The sequence below is a fragment of the Tauraco erythrolophus genome, chromosome Z (genome assembly GCF_009769465.1).
Source record: "Tauraco erythrolophus isolate bTauEry1 chromosome Z, bTauEry1.pri, whole genome shotgun sequence".
Lineage (NCBI taxonomy): Eukaryota > Metazoa > Chordata > Aves > Musophagiformes > Musophagidae > Tauraco > Tauraco erythrolophus.
This window is the reverse complement of record NC_141496.1, coordinates 12,299,444-12,318,435: the sequence shown is the minus strand read 5'-3', so window position 1 is coordinate 12,318,435 and position 18,992 is coordinate 12,299,444. Positions and strand designations below refer to the sequence as shown.

General features: G+C 44.7%; 1 protein-coding gene across 1 annotated transcript in view; it reads right to left on the bottom strand.

Annotated features, from left to right (window-relative positions):
- Positions 1–18,745, bottom strand: part of LOC104378903 (phospholipid-transporting ATPase ID) — a 61,332-nt gene extending 42,587 nt beyond the window's left edge. Inside the window, exons 1-7 of the mRNA XM_086629232.1 lie at positions 18,652–18,745; positions 16,343–16,401; positions 5,928–6,041; positions 3,557–3,655; positions 2,530–2,591; positions 891–963; positions 630–700 (exon numbers count right to left, since the gene is read on the bottom strand). Coding sequence (XP_086485358.1) covers positions 630–700; positions 891–963; positions 2,530–2,591; positions 3,557–3,655; positions 5,928–6,041; positions 16,343–16,401; positions 18,652–18,745 — 572 coding nt within the window. The remainder of the gene's footprint in view (positions 1–629; positions 701–890; positions 964–2,529; positions 2,592–3,556; positions 3,656–5,927; positions 6,042–16,342; positions 16,402–18,651) is intronic.
- Positions 18,746–18,992: the final 247 nt, after the last annotated feature.

Genomic DNA, 18,992 nt, shown 5'->3' with positions numbered 1-18,992 from the left:
ACCCAGAAAGTCCACAGGGCTGTCTGCAGAGTATTGGGCATGACATGATTTCTTGATCTCTCTGGTCTTGCTTAGTCTTTCAAGCTGATGCTAGCTCCAGGCAATGCAGAAAAATTAATTCAAATTTGGTCATAAAGATGAGGTCAGATCGAGTTTATTCCAATTAATACAAATTAGTTGGAGCCCTCTGACTTGTGACCGGTTGTGCCCCGGAGTGAGCAATGTTTGGAAGCCTTTGCAGTGTCCATGCAATGGTACAGCAGTCCAAAGGAGAGTACTAGAGTGATCCATTGTGAGTATCACACCCAGATAATCAGGCTAAGAGAAAAGGCTAAAGTAGATACAAGAAACAGAAAGCTTTTGCCAGTGCCCCATGATATTACAGGAATGTGTTTCTAACTAACTCTCAGTGTTAGAAGAACTATCGCTGAAAATAAAAATTATAGTCTGCTCTGCACATGACATTTGCACTGAAAGATGCGAAAGTACCCCCCAGAAGATGCTTACCCAAAGTTTATTCTACGTGTTAAGAAACTCTTGCTACCAAAGCTATTGCAGCACCCAGGAGCACCAGAGATTTGACCTGGCCCTGGCAGCAGTGGTTGCACCCAAGGGCCAGGCTCGCTTACCCGTCCAGTTCAGCTGTCTCGATGTATGTCAGGCTGTGCGGCTCACTGCTCGACAGTAACAGTAGGTCAGCCTGAACACAGACAGACAGACTTGGCATGAGTTCACAGGGTCAGAGGGTATGGCACCGCAACGCTGCTTCTGGTTTCTGCACACTGCAGGTCTCTGAGGCAGTTATCATCACTACTGACTGATTTTCTTGTGAGTGGTAAGAGTAATTACGGAGACTAACTGTGAGCAGGATGGAGAGAAACTGTACTCACCGTCACAAAGTTGTTGTTTTCTAGTTTTATTATATCCCCCACTTGGACATTCATCCATTTTTCATCCTTTAACCTGAAAGAAAACTCCTAGTAAGTAGGCACATAAAGCAAAGACCGCTCAGGAAAGTAGGATGCTCCGCTCTGCTCCTGAAGCCAGACTGTAAGTGCCAGCAGGATTTGGGATGCTGATAAAAAAAAATAGGGTCTGCCATGATGTGGCCTGATCCATACTGAGCTAAGGCACCACCACAACACAAAAAAAAAAGCAGTAACAGTGGTTGGGGTGACCCAAGCAGGGTTGACACCAAGACCCACAATAGCAGCATGGTCCATGTACACGGTCCTTCTCTCTGGACTGACTACTCCCTTCCCTCTCCTAAAAGGCCACATTGTCTCAGAAAAAAACTCTCTACTTGGAGTAACAGACTTCCCAAACACGTGGGAAAATTGCCAGTTGTGTTAGTTTTTCTAAGTGGTATTAAGAGCCAGAGCAACAGATCTGGCTGTGTGTGGGCCTGGTTGTCAGGAAGGTCGATGTCGGTGCTTTGGCTGTGCATGTGCCTGGCTAAACCCGTGTCTGCAGTGGCCTTCACAAGACAGCAAGCTGTGCATGCAGACAGCCAGCTAAACTGCAAATGCCAACATAACCAAGTTGTAGTAGCTGTATATGCAAAATCTAGAGGTGAGAAATATCAAGAGCTATATCAAAACAGGACTGGATATTGAAGCTTGAGTTCAGCTCAGCCTTGCTTTTTCAGTGATGGTCGGAGTTGGGCAGAAACTATGGTTTCTAGTTTTTGAACAAAGGCAAAATATTAGAAAATTTATGGTTCAATGTATGTTTCCTAGACACAGTAACTAATACACAGTAAACTAAGAAACTGGTTTACTTAGCAGAAAGCACAAAAAGTATGTTCCTATTCTTCAGTTTCTAGTTATATTTGTAACTGTTTGATCATCTGTTGCAGTTTACACAACATGCTGCTATCTATAGTATGGCAAAAAAAGTCAGCCAAGACTTCACAGCTGTCTACAGCTGTGTCCTACACACAGTTGGACTCCATGGAGCCACAAGCAAACAACACATCTGTCTGCCACAAAAGCCACCGCCTCTGCTTTTTTCTGCAGGAAAGAACGGTGCTAGCAGTACAATGTCCAAAGGGCACAGCTGGAATGTTTTGAGTCAGAAGTGCTACACACATGCAAAGTATTACGACATGTATGAAGAAGCTATTCCTGCTTCTTAATTTAAAATTACTTGTCGATCATGCCTAGTTTTGCTTAATGCAGAAATAAATGCTATGAACATAACTGGATATGGGAAGATAGCCTTGCTTACCATTCTAGGGTAAGGAGTAAAATAACACAATACACTTAAAGTATCACTTCTTTAAATATCCAGGAACAGAGAGAGTTTTGTCAGTGCCAGGTCACAGCCATAATGTCTGCACTGATTGTGGTGCTGTGTCTTGGGTTCGTTAATCAGACATTTAGTCCAGAAAGGCACGCTGAACTGATGGTATGGAAGATAATACAATTTTAAATTGTTTAGTGATCCTTGGGAATAACAACAAGAACAACAAAATATTAAAAAAATGCTCTTCCCAGTCAAAATTACAGCAAAAGAAAAAGGACTTACATGCCATTGATCAGGACCTGGACTGGGCGGTTGTTGACGTGTTTGTCGCTTTTGTGTCGATTCTGAAAATTTAATCAGTATGTTAAAAGTCATTCCCAGGAAAGCAATCACACACACGCTGTAGGCAGTTCGTTAACATTTTAGGTTTTCACCCAGCTGGCTGAAAGGGTCAGGTAAATTAGAGTCACAACTGAGTCATAGTTAAACCCATGTTTACACCAGTAACTTAGGGCATAACTGGACTGCAAAGAGCAACAGGCAACACAGTGCTTGCTCTTGAAAGGAAGAAGGAGGGTAGAGCCTTAGACGTCACTTAGCACAGTTCTGACTCAACTGGCATTGGTCCTGCCCGTCACAGATTGAGAAACACCAGAGAAATCCATTCCTCTGCTTGGATATGGAAAGAGACCACAGATGTTCTGGCATTGCTCCCTGGGAAAGCGCCTCGCCACCTCTCACCTGCCTGCTTGCAAAGCTGTACCGAGTCTCCGTAGAGCGTCAAAATTATTTTCATAGTAAGAGAAAATCAGATGCTAAACTCAGCTCTAACATCACCCTGTGAAGTCAATGAAACTTTGACCGCTAGCTTTGGTGAGAGGACACTTCAGTCAAAGCTGGGCTAGTTTGAAAAATCACACAGGTTGTATGCTTACTTCCTACCAAATGTTTTTTCCATTTACATTGCAGCTAGACGGCAGAGAATGAGTTCTCCAAAGTGGAAGCCTAAGAATAGACTTCTGTGCATGCGTCCAGACATATCTATCGATGACCACATTTTCAGACACGCTGAACAGTTTCAGAGAAAGTCAATGGAGCTGCTGGGCTGCTCAGCAGTTTGGAAATTCTAGCTCCTTTTGAGGTAATGAACTATAGATTTCGGGATCTAATCACAGACCCCATCTTGACCACAGACCAGTTGTCCAACTGCCTGCCAGTGACTATGTTTATTTTAAGTGGTTTGCTTTAGTCATTGTGCTGAAGAACCACGGGCAAACTCCGAAGTACAGGTCAGCAATACAGATCTTACAAAATCATCGATGGCATCCTTGACTCCCGATACAGCCAGCACCAGCACTAGGGGCACCACCGTTGTAAACCAGGCCAGCGAGGAAATCTGAGGAATCAGCTGTAGGAAGAAAATATCTGAGTTGAGAATTTTGCTGCCAGTTCAGCAAAGAGATGGAAACAAAACACTGTTTTCTGTGGATGACGTTTTTCTATGACACCTGGATACAGAGTAAAGACAGAAATGCAGCTCTATTACTTATATGTGGCCCCACAAAAGTGAGAGAACCAGAGAACCCATGCTTTGCCTGCAAACCAAGCTGTAATTTAGATTATAAACATGGAGCTGTCAGGAGGCGCAGTGGATTGCTCTTTCTTGTTGCTTTTGTAACATCAGGATTGCAGTCTCCAGTGCGTTTCTCTGGAGGCACTGACATGGGCAAGCCTGCTGTAAGAGACCCAGAGCTATCTGAGCAAGGTCTGCTGTTCCAAGCCTTCAAAGCTTCTTTTTTTATTTTATGAACTCTTCACGTTTTCCTGAAGTAAACGTGGCATCAATGGACAGCACACAGGTGTTACCAGGGCTGACCGTGCTCTTCCAAGTTCAACAGAGACAGTTTTGTTTCCCACATCTTTAACAGTGAGAGGACTCAATAGTTGAAGGTGCTCTGTCATGCCTTGGGTGATGCAGATGTGGATGTCTTACCCCAGCAGAGTTCCTCGCTTCCTCTAGAAGAACAGCACTAGTGATGGAAGCAATGTGACACCAGCATCACTGTGTCCATCAGATTGGATTTGGGCGGTGCCAACTCCATGTGCCTTGTGAAGTTGACACTGATGCTGCTAAAGCAGCTGCTGAAGGATGGAGAGCTGCTCTTTGAGATGGCTCCTCCTGCTGCACTCTCACAACCCGTATCCTACAGGCACCACCAAATCCAACTGGGAGGAATGATGTTGAGAGGCAAAGCACATCTCTGCTCAGCTGCGGAGGCTGCAGGGACATGTAACTGCTACCTTCTCACCTAGTTGGGAATATGCATATCCTACTGACTTGTGCCAAGGGAGTGGGGAGGCAGAGTCCCCACAGCCCACCCATCACATCCACTCCGGATGCAGGGCTACTTCCAGTGCTACAGGGATGGAGTGAGTGAGCAGAAGAGGGAAAAAAATGAAAAGGAGGAATATGTAAATGCAAAAGACTAATGGCTGTCCTCTTTAGCCTAACTTCATCCAGGTAGCAGAAAAGGCTCTATGCTTTTATGCACAGTCTCTCCTAGATGGTTCGGCAAAAGACACAGCGGAATAATTTAAGGCAAATAGTTTGAAATACTATTAATTTGATAGACGAACAGCTAGAGTGCAGTACAACAACACAGGAACAGTGCTGTCAGCTTAGCTGAAAAGGCACTTTCACTAGTTTCTTGAAAAATATACGTGGGCTGAAATTTCCCAAATGTGTTCCCTGTAAATAGGCAAAGAAGATCATACGTAGTTTGATACAGGCTTAACAAAATTTTGCCTATGCTGTTTTGAGCTGAAACTGAAAAAGAGCATTTGAAAAAGGTAATTTTTCAAACTCATGTGCACTGTAATAGTCAAATTTAAGATAGTATACTTGAAACATGATTGAATTATACCCTTTTTTTGATAACGTGCATTCCGGTATGACTCAGCAACAACAGAGTACGCTGCATTTATCCATATTCTAGCAAAGTGCAAAGGGGCAGAAATCCTGATACTGATTTCTCCGGTGTATTCAGCTTTCAGACAAAGTAGTATTACCAACAGCGATGGGCGAAGTGCAGCTCAATGCCATTATGAGCCGCAGGGTTCAATGGTGTTGCCGGTGTCTAACACACTCCATATTAGACACCTTCCTCACCCTGCTGAGCAGGGAGCAGCAATATTCAGCTTTATGCAAACTAGCTCCAACCTTGAGCCTTCCTGATTTTAACTCCTTCCTTCCCAGGGAAACAGCACAGGTTACAAATTCGTTCTTCTTGCTGTTTCCTTCGAGACTGCCAATGGATTTCGCCTTTAAACATATGGATATGTGACAACTTCCTTTTGTACTACAGGAGGAATAAGTAATGCAAATCCAAGGACAGCCAGGAGCACTTAGATGTAGACAAAAAGAGGTAGTAGGACAAGGCATGAAAAACAATTCATTGAAAACTTTAATTATGCTTTTTTCTTCACTTTGTTCAAACTCTCGTATTCAAAGGTAAAAGAAGAAATTGCTTTTTTTCTGCCCCACTTTCTGTCTACTTTAAGGTTTTACTAAGACACCAATTCATGACAGGGATATAGCTTGCCCTTTATTACGACTATCAATACATAGACCGGTTTTGATAACAGACCTTGCAACAGACTTGATAACAGTGAATCCATACCTGCAAAATCAGCAAGAAAAGAAAGTAAGCATTGGCTATTCGCTGAAACTGTTCAAACAGGTTGAGAGGCAGGAAAGTGAAGAAGTTGTATTTCGATGTTTTAATTGAATTGTTCTGCAGGGAAAAAAAAAAGGAAAATAAATAGGATTAGTAAGACAGGAAACAAAATTACAGCACAACCCATTTCAACTGTGTTTTTACTTGCTTATATTTAGCAATAGCATTGTTTCCAACAGCAGCTCAAAAACCATTTCCTTTTCCCCCACACAGCCATGTCAAGCCTGGATAAACAGACAGAATTCCTCTTGGAATTGGTGAAAACATGATGCTCAGTTTATGCCAGTGGAACTGCAGGTAGATACAGGTACATGCAGTTGCTAACAGAGATGCATCTTCCCTTGATTAGTCTCTCCACTTACACAATGCATAAATAAAATTAAAAACTGTGTAACCAAGACACAACTAAGACATTTTGCTGATAACATCTATAAAGTCACGCTGGAAAATGCATGCTAGGTCAATTATCTGTAACTTGTCTGAGACTTCGAAGCACCATTTGGCTGGACAACCCCACAGGAGCTATGGGTCCTCCCGAGAGCAGAACATGACATTATTATTTTCAGCTGACTCAGCAGCTTCTCAGCTCAGCAGCTTGGAACAGTGGCTTGTTTCTGTTCCATAAAGATCACTTTAACACGGTGTTGTGCAAACAGCCACTAATACAAGAACTCACCATTTCAGTAAGCAAGTTGCAGCTTTGTTCCCTGTTTCCAGTTTCCTTTTCTCACTGCAGCTGGGCCCTCCAGCCACAAGCAATGGCTGCAGCCCTATCTGTGTTCTTCAAACTAGAGAAAGACCCAAGCTCAATATTACAGAACTGGGTATTTTCTTCCCTGAAGATCAGAGTTCTCTGGTCGAGTTCTTGCCACCTAATAGACAGGCTCAATCCATCATACTGAACCCATCAGCTAGGGCTGTCCTTTCTGTATTTAGGTGTGCTATACTTTCTTTTAATATGAAATTCATCAAGCACTCATCCATGTTTAGTCCCTGAAGCATCTATGCCATCTATTGCCAGCATATGTAAAATTTTCCCCAAAGAAGTTCTCCAGAAGATGCCTATTAACCCAAGGAACATGAGGTGTGACAGCACAAGGAGGCAGACAGTACACAGTGCACCTTCATTCAGTAATAGATTTACTGGTTTAATGGAAGAGAAAATGGTGACTGTAGTATTGTAATAGCCTTCAAGTATTGCTAAGCTGGTGGGAGAGCAGGACCTACTAGTTATGATCACAGGTCACTTCTGATCCATGCATTAATCCAGGATCTCAACTTATAAACTGACACATATCTTCATGTTTCCACCATTAAACCAATTATTTAGGATCACCACCGTAAGGTTTGTATGGGGGAAGCTATTCCATAAAGTGTGTACAGGAGAAGTTATTCCATTTTAGGCAGTTACTGGATTCCTGATTGTGTCCAGACACAAAGTACTGCAGCATTCTTCAGTATTAACTTCATGTTTTAACCCTTGTAAAAGCCAATGAATAAGTCTTTAAAGGAGCAGAGATGGAAACGCCCTTCATGGAAAAGCTAGCTAAATCCTACTATTGATTGCACCTCAGCAGGAAAAGATGTTTATCAGCGATCATCATATAAACAATATTGCTCGTCTCCTGGCACCATGTAGCTACCTCTGGGTGTGGTTAACTCTGCCTGTGATCTAAATGTCATGACACATCATTAAATTTAGTTTATTTCAAAATTCCTCATCATGGGATATGTGCTCCACACAGGCTCCACGGACACTGCTAAAAGAGAAGCAATGGAATAGCCGCATCCTCTGCAAATCCAACATACAGAGAATTAAACTACTTACTTGACAAGTCTGTGTCCACCAGACACAGAGTCTGGCAGACTTTTTCATAAAACCTGGATCTAAAGGTTCTCACTGACCGCTAATCTAAAGAAAAATATCACAGCCACTTACGTGACGACAAAAAAAAAAAAAAAGATAAGACAGTGGCTGCAGGAAAAAGTCAGGGGATCTGACCTCTGTGTGCCAACAGATTTCGGAGGGTCACATAAAACATGGGAAAAACTACTCAGTAAACACTCACATAAAGTTTATAGAATGTGGCTGGCAAAAATCTCAGAGGGGGATAAGAAAAGAATGGGAGTGGTTTATTTCAATTCCTGCCTTCTATTTCTGTCCATTAATTACGTCAGGAAAACCACTGAATGAACCAGAGCCATTCATTTTGTTTCCTATTGCCATTTGGCATGGTAAAAACCCCAGACACAACAGCTTCCAAGTGCTTAGCTGCAGGAATCTGGACAGCCAATATTTTCTCCATAGTAGTTCAGGATCACGATATTGTTTGGCACACACTGTCTTTTGGGACACTGAGACATTACAGATCTCAGGGTGAGGACAGGCAGTGTTACAGTGGATCTTACTAATATTCTAAAATCTACAATTAAAACTAGGCACCAGAAAAAAATAATCCCTCATAATCACTATGAGGATCTCTAATTCAACAAGTAACTTGTTCACGGCCCACAGGGGCTAAAGGAATATCAATATTAAATGATAAAAACAAAATAGGGAAAACTTCAGCCTTTCCAATTCAAAGTTCTGCATTCCCATGTCAAGGATACAGCCAAAGCTCTGTGCAAGATACCATTTATATTTTCATGCAATACTCCAGGGCTGCATGCTTTGACAGCTCGGGCTCTCGGTTGGCTACAGAGAAATCTCAGTTGGCCTCTGTTCTTGATCTGATCCTATTCCGTGATGCTGAACACCATCACACTCTGTCACTCGTTTACAGCTGTACCAGAACCTGACTCTGGGATGGCAGGGGTACTTACAGAAACCTGCAGCGCTGCAGTGTATTAAACAATCCATACGCAGACATCATTTTATAAGCAATGTTTCTAACACATCATCCTCCTTACTTCCCTCATGCTCTGCCTTCAGTGAGGGAGACTCCCATACAGGAAAAGTGATGGAGAGGAAATTTCTTTGAAGCAGCAAGTGAGTATTAAGAAGTCTTACAAGAGCTTTTGGTTCTCCTATAGGTTTACAAAAATAAAAAGTTCTAGAAAAGCAGCTCTATGGGCAGAGCACAAGGATGGGAACCGGGAGCTTTACAGTTATTCCCAGGTGTGCCCTAGACTTCTGGTTGATGGTGGGCATCCCTGCACACGCCTGTGTCCTAAATGAGCAGGCTCCACCGTGGTTACCCACCGTCAGCCTCAAGCTCTCCAGATGTGAAGCTTGACATGAGAGCAGTGTTGTCTGTGGGTGAGGGATTATTCTCATCTGCTCTTTTCAGGGCCTAGATTCACACCTCCTGGAGGTGTGACTCCACCGAAATGCTGTCCCTAAGAATAGTGCTTGTCAAGCCACAGTTACACAAGTCCAGATCTGGCGGATAAGCTGTTACTTTGGGGGTGTTTTCAGAAGCCCGTCTGTGACGTCCAACCGCAGGCAAACACTCAGCAGATGGCTCCTACCTTTGTTCGCTGAGCAAACAAATCATCTCCTCATCATAAAAGTCACTGGAAATAAGAGATGCTGCTGCTTTTGTGGCCAGATTACAGAGGCTAAAGGGTGGTACCAGAAAAGGCAGGGTACGGCAGTGTATCGCCCATCTGAATTTATACCCCTGGCTCAGCGACGCCTTCGTTTCTAGCAGATGGACAATGTGGCTCCAAGAAAATCTCAGCAACGCCTTGGCCGTGCTTCAGGCAGGTGTTGTGCCATGACACCTGGCAATCTCACTGGTACCTGTGTAGCACAAGGTCCAGACTGACGAAGCAGCTGAGAAGCAGAGGTGGCTTTCCCGGGCGCTTTGATGAAGCCTTGCGAGGAGGTGGCGGGAGCGCGATTCAAGGGCACTTGGCTTCACTGTGGCAGTGCACTCTGAACACGCGCAGCCGCCTTGCACGGAAGTGTGGCCACAGGGCTGTGAGTGTGCTCGAGGACGTATTTAATGATCGTGTGTAACAGGGCAAGCGGTGCCACAGGGGCTGTGCTTTCATGGGTAGGACAGCATAGCCAGACTAGATCAGTTTTAAGCCTACCACGTTCACTGCCTTATTCCTGATGGTGGGCAGCAGCCCCAACTCAACAGAAGACTGAGAAAGGCCAACAGGATGGGGTTCATCTGGTCCCTTTAAAGATCTCATCCTGACTCCCAGAAGTAAAAGACTGGTTGAACTCCAGAAATAGAGAGGTCTATAACCAACCTACACTCCTCTTTATTTTTTCTTTTTTTTTTTTTTTAATTCTTTTTTTAACAGTTTTGGGAATTCCTTACATATGTAACTTCCTTCACCCCCTCCTGGCAGCAACAATACAGTGACTTCCAGGATCCTCTCACATGTTGAGTATTCCAGGAAAATCTCTAGAAAAATGTGGTCACTGTTTTTCTTCGTGATTCTCTACCATGCTTTGTGCCTGGAGTCGTTCCACGACAGAGCTGTTTATTTGTGTAACATTGCTGTGATGTGTCCTCATCAAGGCGCTGCAGAGGAGGGCACAGAGGCAGATGGAGGTGGCACAGCTTGATGGCCTCACACCATTGCTCACAGACAGACCAATGCACGGGATTTAGAGGGCTTGTCTTTTAGTCATCTCCTTTGACTACATTGTCTCCTCTTCGTGCTCAGCTCAGTACCTGAAGCCACTGCCAGCAGGGAGAAGAAGCAAAAGGGAGGGCAGAGCACTGCTGAGTGGTGCAGAGGAGACAAATTCCAAACCATTGTACCCTGTTCATTAAGGCCTTACAGAACCAGACTCCCAACCCGTACGGTATGAGTTTTGTCTCCATGAGGTTTAAGATAAGAAAAAGAATGGAGGACTCGATCCAAAGAGAGTCTATGGACTTCACTGCAGATCATGTCTGGCATAGCTTAGCCTTTCTGTGCCTGACAGGGCCCTGTTATGTCTCAATGGCCTTAACCTCACCTGGAGCTTCCATCCACAACCCCTGTCTGGGGCTCAGGAGCTCCACCTAAGTCCAGCTCTAGGTCTTCTGTCCTTGCCTGAGCTACGTTGGAGAAGTATCTGTCTCCAGCCTAACATTTGGCCTTGTCTCCCAGATGGTCCTATCCATCCCTGCTTCCTGGATGGACCTTGGGCCTATGGTGTAGTCTTGTCTTCAGCCGTCTCCCGTTGCTCCTGACTGGGCTCCCTAGAGAGTCCCTGGACCTGGTTCTCTACCTCATCTTGTCTGGGATGGCCAGGATGGGCCCCATTACTAGCACCCTGCCCTATCCTCTCCAACCAGATGCTGCAGGACTGCATCCTGGTCAGTGAGGGAATTGTCTGCACTGGGACACCCTTAACTCCTAGCCTGTTCCCTCTAGTAAGGCAATCCTGCTCTGGCTGCTACCTGTCCGTGCCTCAGCTGCTCTTCAGAGGAATCCAACTAACACCGTCCTAAATGCAGAAGGAGCAGTGCAGGTTGCTGCTGTAGCTGTTCCTTCAACGGCTACCCAGACAACTTTTCACATGATCGGACAACACCCCCTTCAGCCTTGAGCCTGATGAACACTGGGAAACATTTGCAGATTGAGATGGGAAGAGAGGGAAGCCGTTGCCACCATTCTGACCATGCTGACAAGGTCCTCGAGGAGAACCCGTCAAGTATCCTTTTCAGATTGAAGCATGCAAGTGGAGGAGGTAGAGCAGACTGGAGTTCCTTGCTCTCTAATTAAATTTCAAAGAGATAAGAACCCAGCAGCCATTCCAGCCCAGGGTAATGTGTATTTGCCATAGGAAGTTATATACATCTCTCCTATTTCACTAGAGAATTTATCAGGTGACCAAAGAGAACAAAAACAGAGTCCAGGCAGCCCCCTCACTGCTGGTCCTGCAGAAAGGATGCTGGTTTGACCCTAGATCCTGGTCCAAGATGAAATTTGTCATTGACTCTTGGGCCCTGCATTTCCTCTCCTATTGTCTGAAAGCCAATTTCAAAGTTGTTTTCGCAGCCCTTCGTGACATCCCACTGCAGCTGTGCTAAATTCCAACGTGAAACCAAAGAAATAAAAGGGAGTTGGGATCAGAGTGAACATTAAAAGCCTTCAGAAGATATTTTCTTCTCCAGAGCATTGATAGACAGAGAGCCCATGGTGGTGGACCTGCACGGGGGAGTCCCCTCTGCAGCTGTGCTGGGGACAGTGCAGACAGATTGAGTTGCCTCACATAAGAAACTTGATTAAAGCCATTAAATCTTGCCGGACCACATCTGGCACTCTGCTTTTCACTCTATTTCAGCCTCCACATAGGCAAATCTCTTACTGAAGTCAGGAAGGATCTTCCTGTCTGCAGTGTGAATAAACACGGGATTAGGGCTTTACTTTTCATTTTCACTGACCTACACTGGGTCCATTTTTATGCTGCACTAAGTGCCTTTGCATGCCACTCATTCACACTTGGTTTCTGAGTCATTCCTAACTAATTTTGTGAGCTGGTGGGTAGTACAAACCTTCACACTCACTCAGCCCTTCTAGTTAACTGCACAGCACTTTGTTTTAAAGTTTTATTTTTCTAAGCTACTGTGCTCTTGCTGTGCGGGATAAGGCCAAGGATGCCTGGGATTGCACCATTCTGAGAGCTCTGGTTTCAGCTTCAGTCTTCACATTAAATCCAAGTAAACCCTGGACTACCCAAGCACTGCCCCTGCTTGAAGGTACTGCCCTCAACCACGGGCATCCCTTATTATTTAATCACAACAAAAATCATCAGAAGACACGTAAGAGGTTTCAGATAAAAGACACCTCCCTTTTCCCCCCTCACAGTATGAACTGCATCTATTTGCATGGATGAAGGAGACCACCTCAATCTTCCAGCCCACTGCATGACACATCTCATATGCCTACAGGGCACATTCAGTTCTTCCTCTGAAACTGTCCCTTGGCCTCACCGTGAAGCCTCTACATTAAGTGGATTTCCACTACATGCAGCTCCTATCCCCCTCTTATCCTCATCCTACCCTAGCAGTCCAGCCTCTCGCACTGTTCAACCTTCCCACCCAGCCAGTCTCAGTCGAAGAGGCTCCGTGGCTGGAGCAGCATTGCAGGGACACACTGCAACTTGACCTTTCATGTATTTTCTGATGAGGTCTGGGAGGGAATTTGCCCTCTGAAGTCTCCTGCAAGTCCAAGTGTGACGGATCTGGACATGCCCTTGCATGCGTTAGCAGACACGGCTTGCCACAGTGCAGCATCAGTTTCCTGCAAAGCTGGTTTGAGTGTATTTGGGAGTCTTGCTTCATACCAGGAGGGCCAGCTTCCAGCGGCTGCCAGAGCTGATGTCAGACTCCACACACAATGGAGTTTTCAAGTCTTTCTCAGCTCCTCGCTTCTCCCTTCACAGATATCCTGTAGACTTTGCACCGGGAAGGGAGGACCAGCAACAACTATTCAGGGACAACACACCCACCTCTGATCCTATGTTCCTGCTTCCCGGTTCTCACTGAGATTAACAAGGACAAAGCGTGTCTGTAGCTTTGATCTATGCCTACATAATAGAAACTCTCCTTTTAGTGAAAGGCTCGAACCTTCACACCAGCTGCAACGTAGCGCCTGGCTGCAATACACTAGGCTTCTATTTGCATTTCCCTTTCTTTTCCTTGCCGGCCTTTCTCAGCAGCTGCCTCACCCTAAAGAAACATTTACTGCCTCACCAAGCTTTGTTATCAGAACCTGTTCTATAGGCTTTATGGCTAACATGGCCTTAAGTTACCAGGTAAAGCAAACCTCACTCCTGTGGCTTCCACTGTCTAAAGTACTTTCTAAGCTTTGTTATATTGCTAGGTTTCCTTCCTGTTTCTCCCTAGTGCTGGTTTTATCTGGCTGGAATAGGTATTGGTGCAACCTTCCTTGTGCCTCAAGAGAAGATAGGACTCCTGTGCATGAGGACGAGGACTAACGGTCCTCGCTGTAGGACTGAGAGCTGGAGGACAGCTGTTCTCCTGGCTCTGTAAAGAAGACTCAAATCAACATATTGCTGCCCATGTATGCCAATTCTCATGTTCCAGAGAGCTGAGCACCACAATGACGCACAGACAGTCCAAACGCTTCTGTTGTTTGCTTGTATATGGGTCGAATTAAATATATGAGGGTGGGAAGATGTATTGAGGGAAGACGCTGCAGGAGACAGAAATTACTGTCCAGAAAATGTTGTCATGCTGAGAGATGACTGAGCCTAATAGCTGCTGTGCCTGAGCACCCCAGGGCAGGCTCTGGCATTCAGACAGTCTTGGTCCTCCTGGACCACATCCTAGTGCTTAGCAGTGCAACTCCACCGAGTTCTGACAAATCTGAATGCGAGGAAGGGACCCAGATTTGACCCTTGTCATGGACTACAGGTCTGGAAGAGCTAACTTTCAGGAGCATCACATGTGTGTTGATGGGAAGGTGCCAGGAGACTATCTCCCTTTTTAGCATCTCCAGATTCATCCAGCAATTGATAGCATGGGATCTGAAGTAACTTAGGAGTAAGATTAGTACTTTTCATACACTATGGTAATGTGAGTTTAATAAATCAAACTTTTTCCAGGACTTACTGGAAATAAGCAGCCCAGGATGTGATGTGCAGCCTCCTACAGTTAGGGCAGTGTTTGCATCACCACTTAAAGTCTTTTAGTACCTCACTACCCACTCACCACTTCAAGGTTTGGCTCTTTCTGGACAGTTTTCTAGACTTCCTAAGAGTCTACACTGGACTCCAGAAATCATGAGCCACAGTTGACTAAAATGAGGGGAAGGATTACTGAAAATCACTGCCAAGTTTTAACAGATTATATTGAGCCGGCTTTTTTGCTGCCTCCACTTTCACACCTAATCAGTTGACTCTCATGCAAACCCTCCAGAGCTCTCCTTAGTTTTGGTTATTTGCAAATCCTTGGGCATGTAAGCAACCAGCTGGGCAAAGGCAGCCTTATGAGTGGCTTTTCACAGAAATAGGTCCAGAACCAGAAGAGTCGATGGTTTTCTGTACCCTGACATCATTGTGCATCTCCCTAATGCTTTTCTGCCCCACAGCTGCACATAGCCGACATTGCAGTCATTCAATGGAAGATCACACATTCGTATGTAGTGGCCATACCCACCCCAGCAATCTACTGGCAGGTTCTGCACAAATCAAACATGCTTTCCCAGTCTCAAATTACCAGGCTTAAAAGCATTCATGCTGCATAGTCCTTTACATATAGGATCTACAACACATTTCCTATTCAGGAGATGCACAGAAGCTCTGTACCTAGGAAGTCTCTAACCTGTGTTGGTTGGTTCATGCATGAAAGTTGGTTTCATGACCACTGAAAACCATCCAGTTCATGTTGCCAACAGATCGGCTACATTAAGACCTTTAGTCAAAGCTGACAGCGAGTCAAGACTTTCTATCTCATGAGACATTACAGTGTTCTGAAATGCCAAGTTTTTCCTGTTCTTACTGAGAAAATACTTGTGGTATTCCTAAAACAAAACATGATTCAAAGGAGCTCCTGAGTAAAACTAAAGGATGAATTTAATCACTGGAATTCAGATATGCAGAGGACAAAAATTCACAAAATTCATTTGAATATCAGTTGGCAGCTGCAGATGCTTTGAAAGAATGCAGCTTCAGGATCACCTCAAGGAGGAGGTGACCCTGCAGTCCAGCTGTACCAGTACGGCAACAGAGCTAGCCCTCCTCTGCACACAGTGTCAGCTAATGGTCCGCAAGCTTTGGAAATCAAGTTGCTAAAGAGGCTACCTGGCACCGTAGCCTGGCAGACCTGGGTCACAGCCAGACTGTGTCATGATGCTCTTCGGAGACACAGATTTCATGGCACAATGTGAACCTAAGTAGGCTGTTAAGGAGCTGGAAATAAAGCTGGCAGGAAGCCAAAAAGGCCAGATTCAAAACCTTCCTGCCAGAGAAGATTTCACTGCAAAAGCTGAGGAACTGACACATTTCCTTTCATGTCTCAGTTTAAACAGAGACACATTTCCAACAGAAAACTCCACCCTCTCCCCCTCAGTTCCTTTATTGAAAGACCTTGGAGCCTGGTCCTGCAAACACTTTGACTCACAATTTTCTGGAAGTGTGTAAAGTCATTGTTACGCTTTTCCAGCATTAGATCTCCTTCAACTGCCCATTAGCAGGGTTGACTCCAAAGGTAGAGCTCCCTGTGGTTGACTCAGCAATCAACCAGAGATGGTGCATCTGGCACAGGTTTGCCTTGTATGCAGTGTCATAGCTAGCATGCAGTCATGTCACCCCCTTGAAACAACATTCGAAGCATGAAGCAGATGCAGCTACGTCTGTGACTACATCTGCATCTGGTAGTAGCAGTAGATGTAGCCACAGACGTAGCTGCATGAAACACCATACGCTGGTTACTTACAGCATATTCAAACTGCAGATTAAAATCCCGGTTGTTTGCTTGGAGTTGTCTCTCTTCCTCTGTAAAGAAGAGGAAACATATCAGACATGATTGAAGGTAAGCAGAGTTAATGCAGGTATGAATGAAGCATCAGAAAACACAAGCAGAGCTGCTAAAAGGTAATGTCACCAGGAATCTGTGCTCTGGTCTAACCACCCCATGTCAGGGGATTGAAGAGCCTGGTGACACTGACAGAGCTGCCCCACGGACTGGGACTGTAGCACTCTAAGTCCATACTCCAAGTCTCCTCTGCTCACAACTCACTGCAATGCCAGCACTGGTATTACTGGTTGTTCACCTTCTCCTGGCTAAGAATTACCACTTAACTAGCGGTGATCATTATTCCTGCCCTGCTCCACCTCCTCCCCTCTGAAGTCTCTGAGGCTGCTGCCATCAGCACACTGTTAGTGCCTTTCCTCCAGTACAAGTGCATCTCCTAGCACCACCCCACAGATGGGACATCACCACCATAGCTATCATGAAATCAAAAACTACTGGAAGGGATTTTGAAGGGTCATCATGTCTATCCTCTATCTCAAGACAGGGTTGTACCTGTCACTCCCAATGAATGTCCTAGAAAGCTCCAGTGATGGTTGTTCTTCAGACTGCCTATTCCGGGACTGCAGTGTCCTTCCCTGGGGGAGTTTTTTCCCCATTATCTGATGTAAAACTCATTGTTTCAATTTAAACAAATTATATCTTCTCCTGGGATGGTCAACGATGCTCTTCTGTTCCACCTCAGATCCTTGTTCTATTTGCCAAGGACACAGAGCACAGGCGAGTTCATTATGTATTGAAGGCTGTTATACCTTACTGTAGTCTTCTCTTCTCGAGGGTAAGCATCTCCAGTTTCTTCAGTCACTTCTCATGGGTCACTCTGTCAGAAGTAGCATCGCTCTTGCTGCTCTCCAGTGGGCTTGCCAGCTAGTTCACCTCATTCTGGACACGCAGTTGCCAAAAAGAGCTATAGTTTACAGCTGAGGCCTTACCAAAGCTGATCAGAGCACAAGGGACATACCACCTATCTTGTAGACAACACATATTTGACATGGGAATTCACCAGAAGTAACTTAAAATAATATCCTTATGCACCACCAGCACACAGCTGATGGCATTCCAGAATATGATGCATTTTGGCAGACCCTTTCTGGCAGAGTCGATGTCTCATCAGGCAATGCAAATCTTTCATTTGTCTTTGCTGAACTGCATCCAAATTTTTTTCAGACTATTTCTCCAACTGTTCGATTCTAATCCAAGCTTTCAATGCACTTGTAGCTCCTGCCAGCATGGTGTCATTCGCAGATTTACTGAGTGTGTCCTTTATTCTGCCAGCCAAGATGTAGAAGAAAATATTCAATACCAGACTCAGGATACATCCTTGATGAATCTCAGAAGTTTCATAATCAGTCATTGATAACTATTGTCAGTGTATTTTTTTTCTGAAAAGTCTGGCACTCACTGTATGGTGATCTTATCTCGAGCATGTACCCCCAGTTTAATCGTAAAAACGCCATAAGTGACAGTCAAGAAACATGACAGCTAAAGCTTTTTCACTAGCCCTCTGGCTACCACTAATATAGAATTAATTTTGGTTTGATGGAGTTTTTCAGGACTGCTGATTGTTAATCATCTCTTCCGCACACACTCACACTTCTGGTTACTTTGAAGTGGTTTCAACTTGTTTCAATCTTTACCCAAGAAGTGAAGCCAATAACTCTCAAAGGCAGCATTGCACCAGACCACGCTTTGTCTTACCCAGCCAACCTGTTCCCTCTCTATTCCAGCCCCAAACCTCACTGTTCTCCTATTTCTGGCAACTATTAGGATAGACGTCCAAAGAAAAAACAAAACATCTAACCCCTAGATTTCTTAGCTTTATTTGCTAGTGTTTTTTCCTTTATTTTCACTGCATAGCAGGCATAAACCGCCTTTGACTTCCCTCTTATTAGAAGGGTTACAGAGCCCAAGAGATCCCAGCTCTTACAGAACAACTTCCACTGCCCTTTATGTCCTCGATAGCTTTTTCTTGCTTTGAGTCTTTGCTACATGGTTTGTACTGGATAAATAAGCTGCTTTGCCCCTTCTAGAGGCATCCTTCCCCTGCCTGAAGTGAATAAGGATCTTGTGATTTTGCCATTTCACTCATCTTTCTGAGCCTTTCCCTGAAAGATAGTAACTTATACCTGTGCCCTTAAAATCAATTATTTAAGGAAATGATGGCTCTGCTTAATTCTCCCTCCAACCCAGATTTCCTTCCCATGAGATCTCACTTACTAGTTCTTCGTATTTACTGAAGATTTCCTTCTCAAAGTTCACTTTAAACACTTTGTTGTTGCCACTTTTTCCTAAGTATTGTACCGTCATTTCATAATCACTCCCATTTACATTCCTTCCTGCTTTCACAGGACCAGCCAGCTCCTCCTTGTTGGAGGGATTCAGCTCTGGAACAGCCTCCTCTCTATCTCCAAAAAACTACCCACTCACTGCTGCACCAAAACGCTGTGCCAGCTCAACAGGTTGTGTTCCTCTACACTCTTCTCCAACTCGGCCTCTGCATAGCTTGGATTCTTACATTTACCACCATGGCCTGTCTCTCAGAACACTATTAATT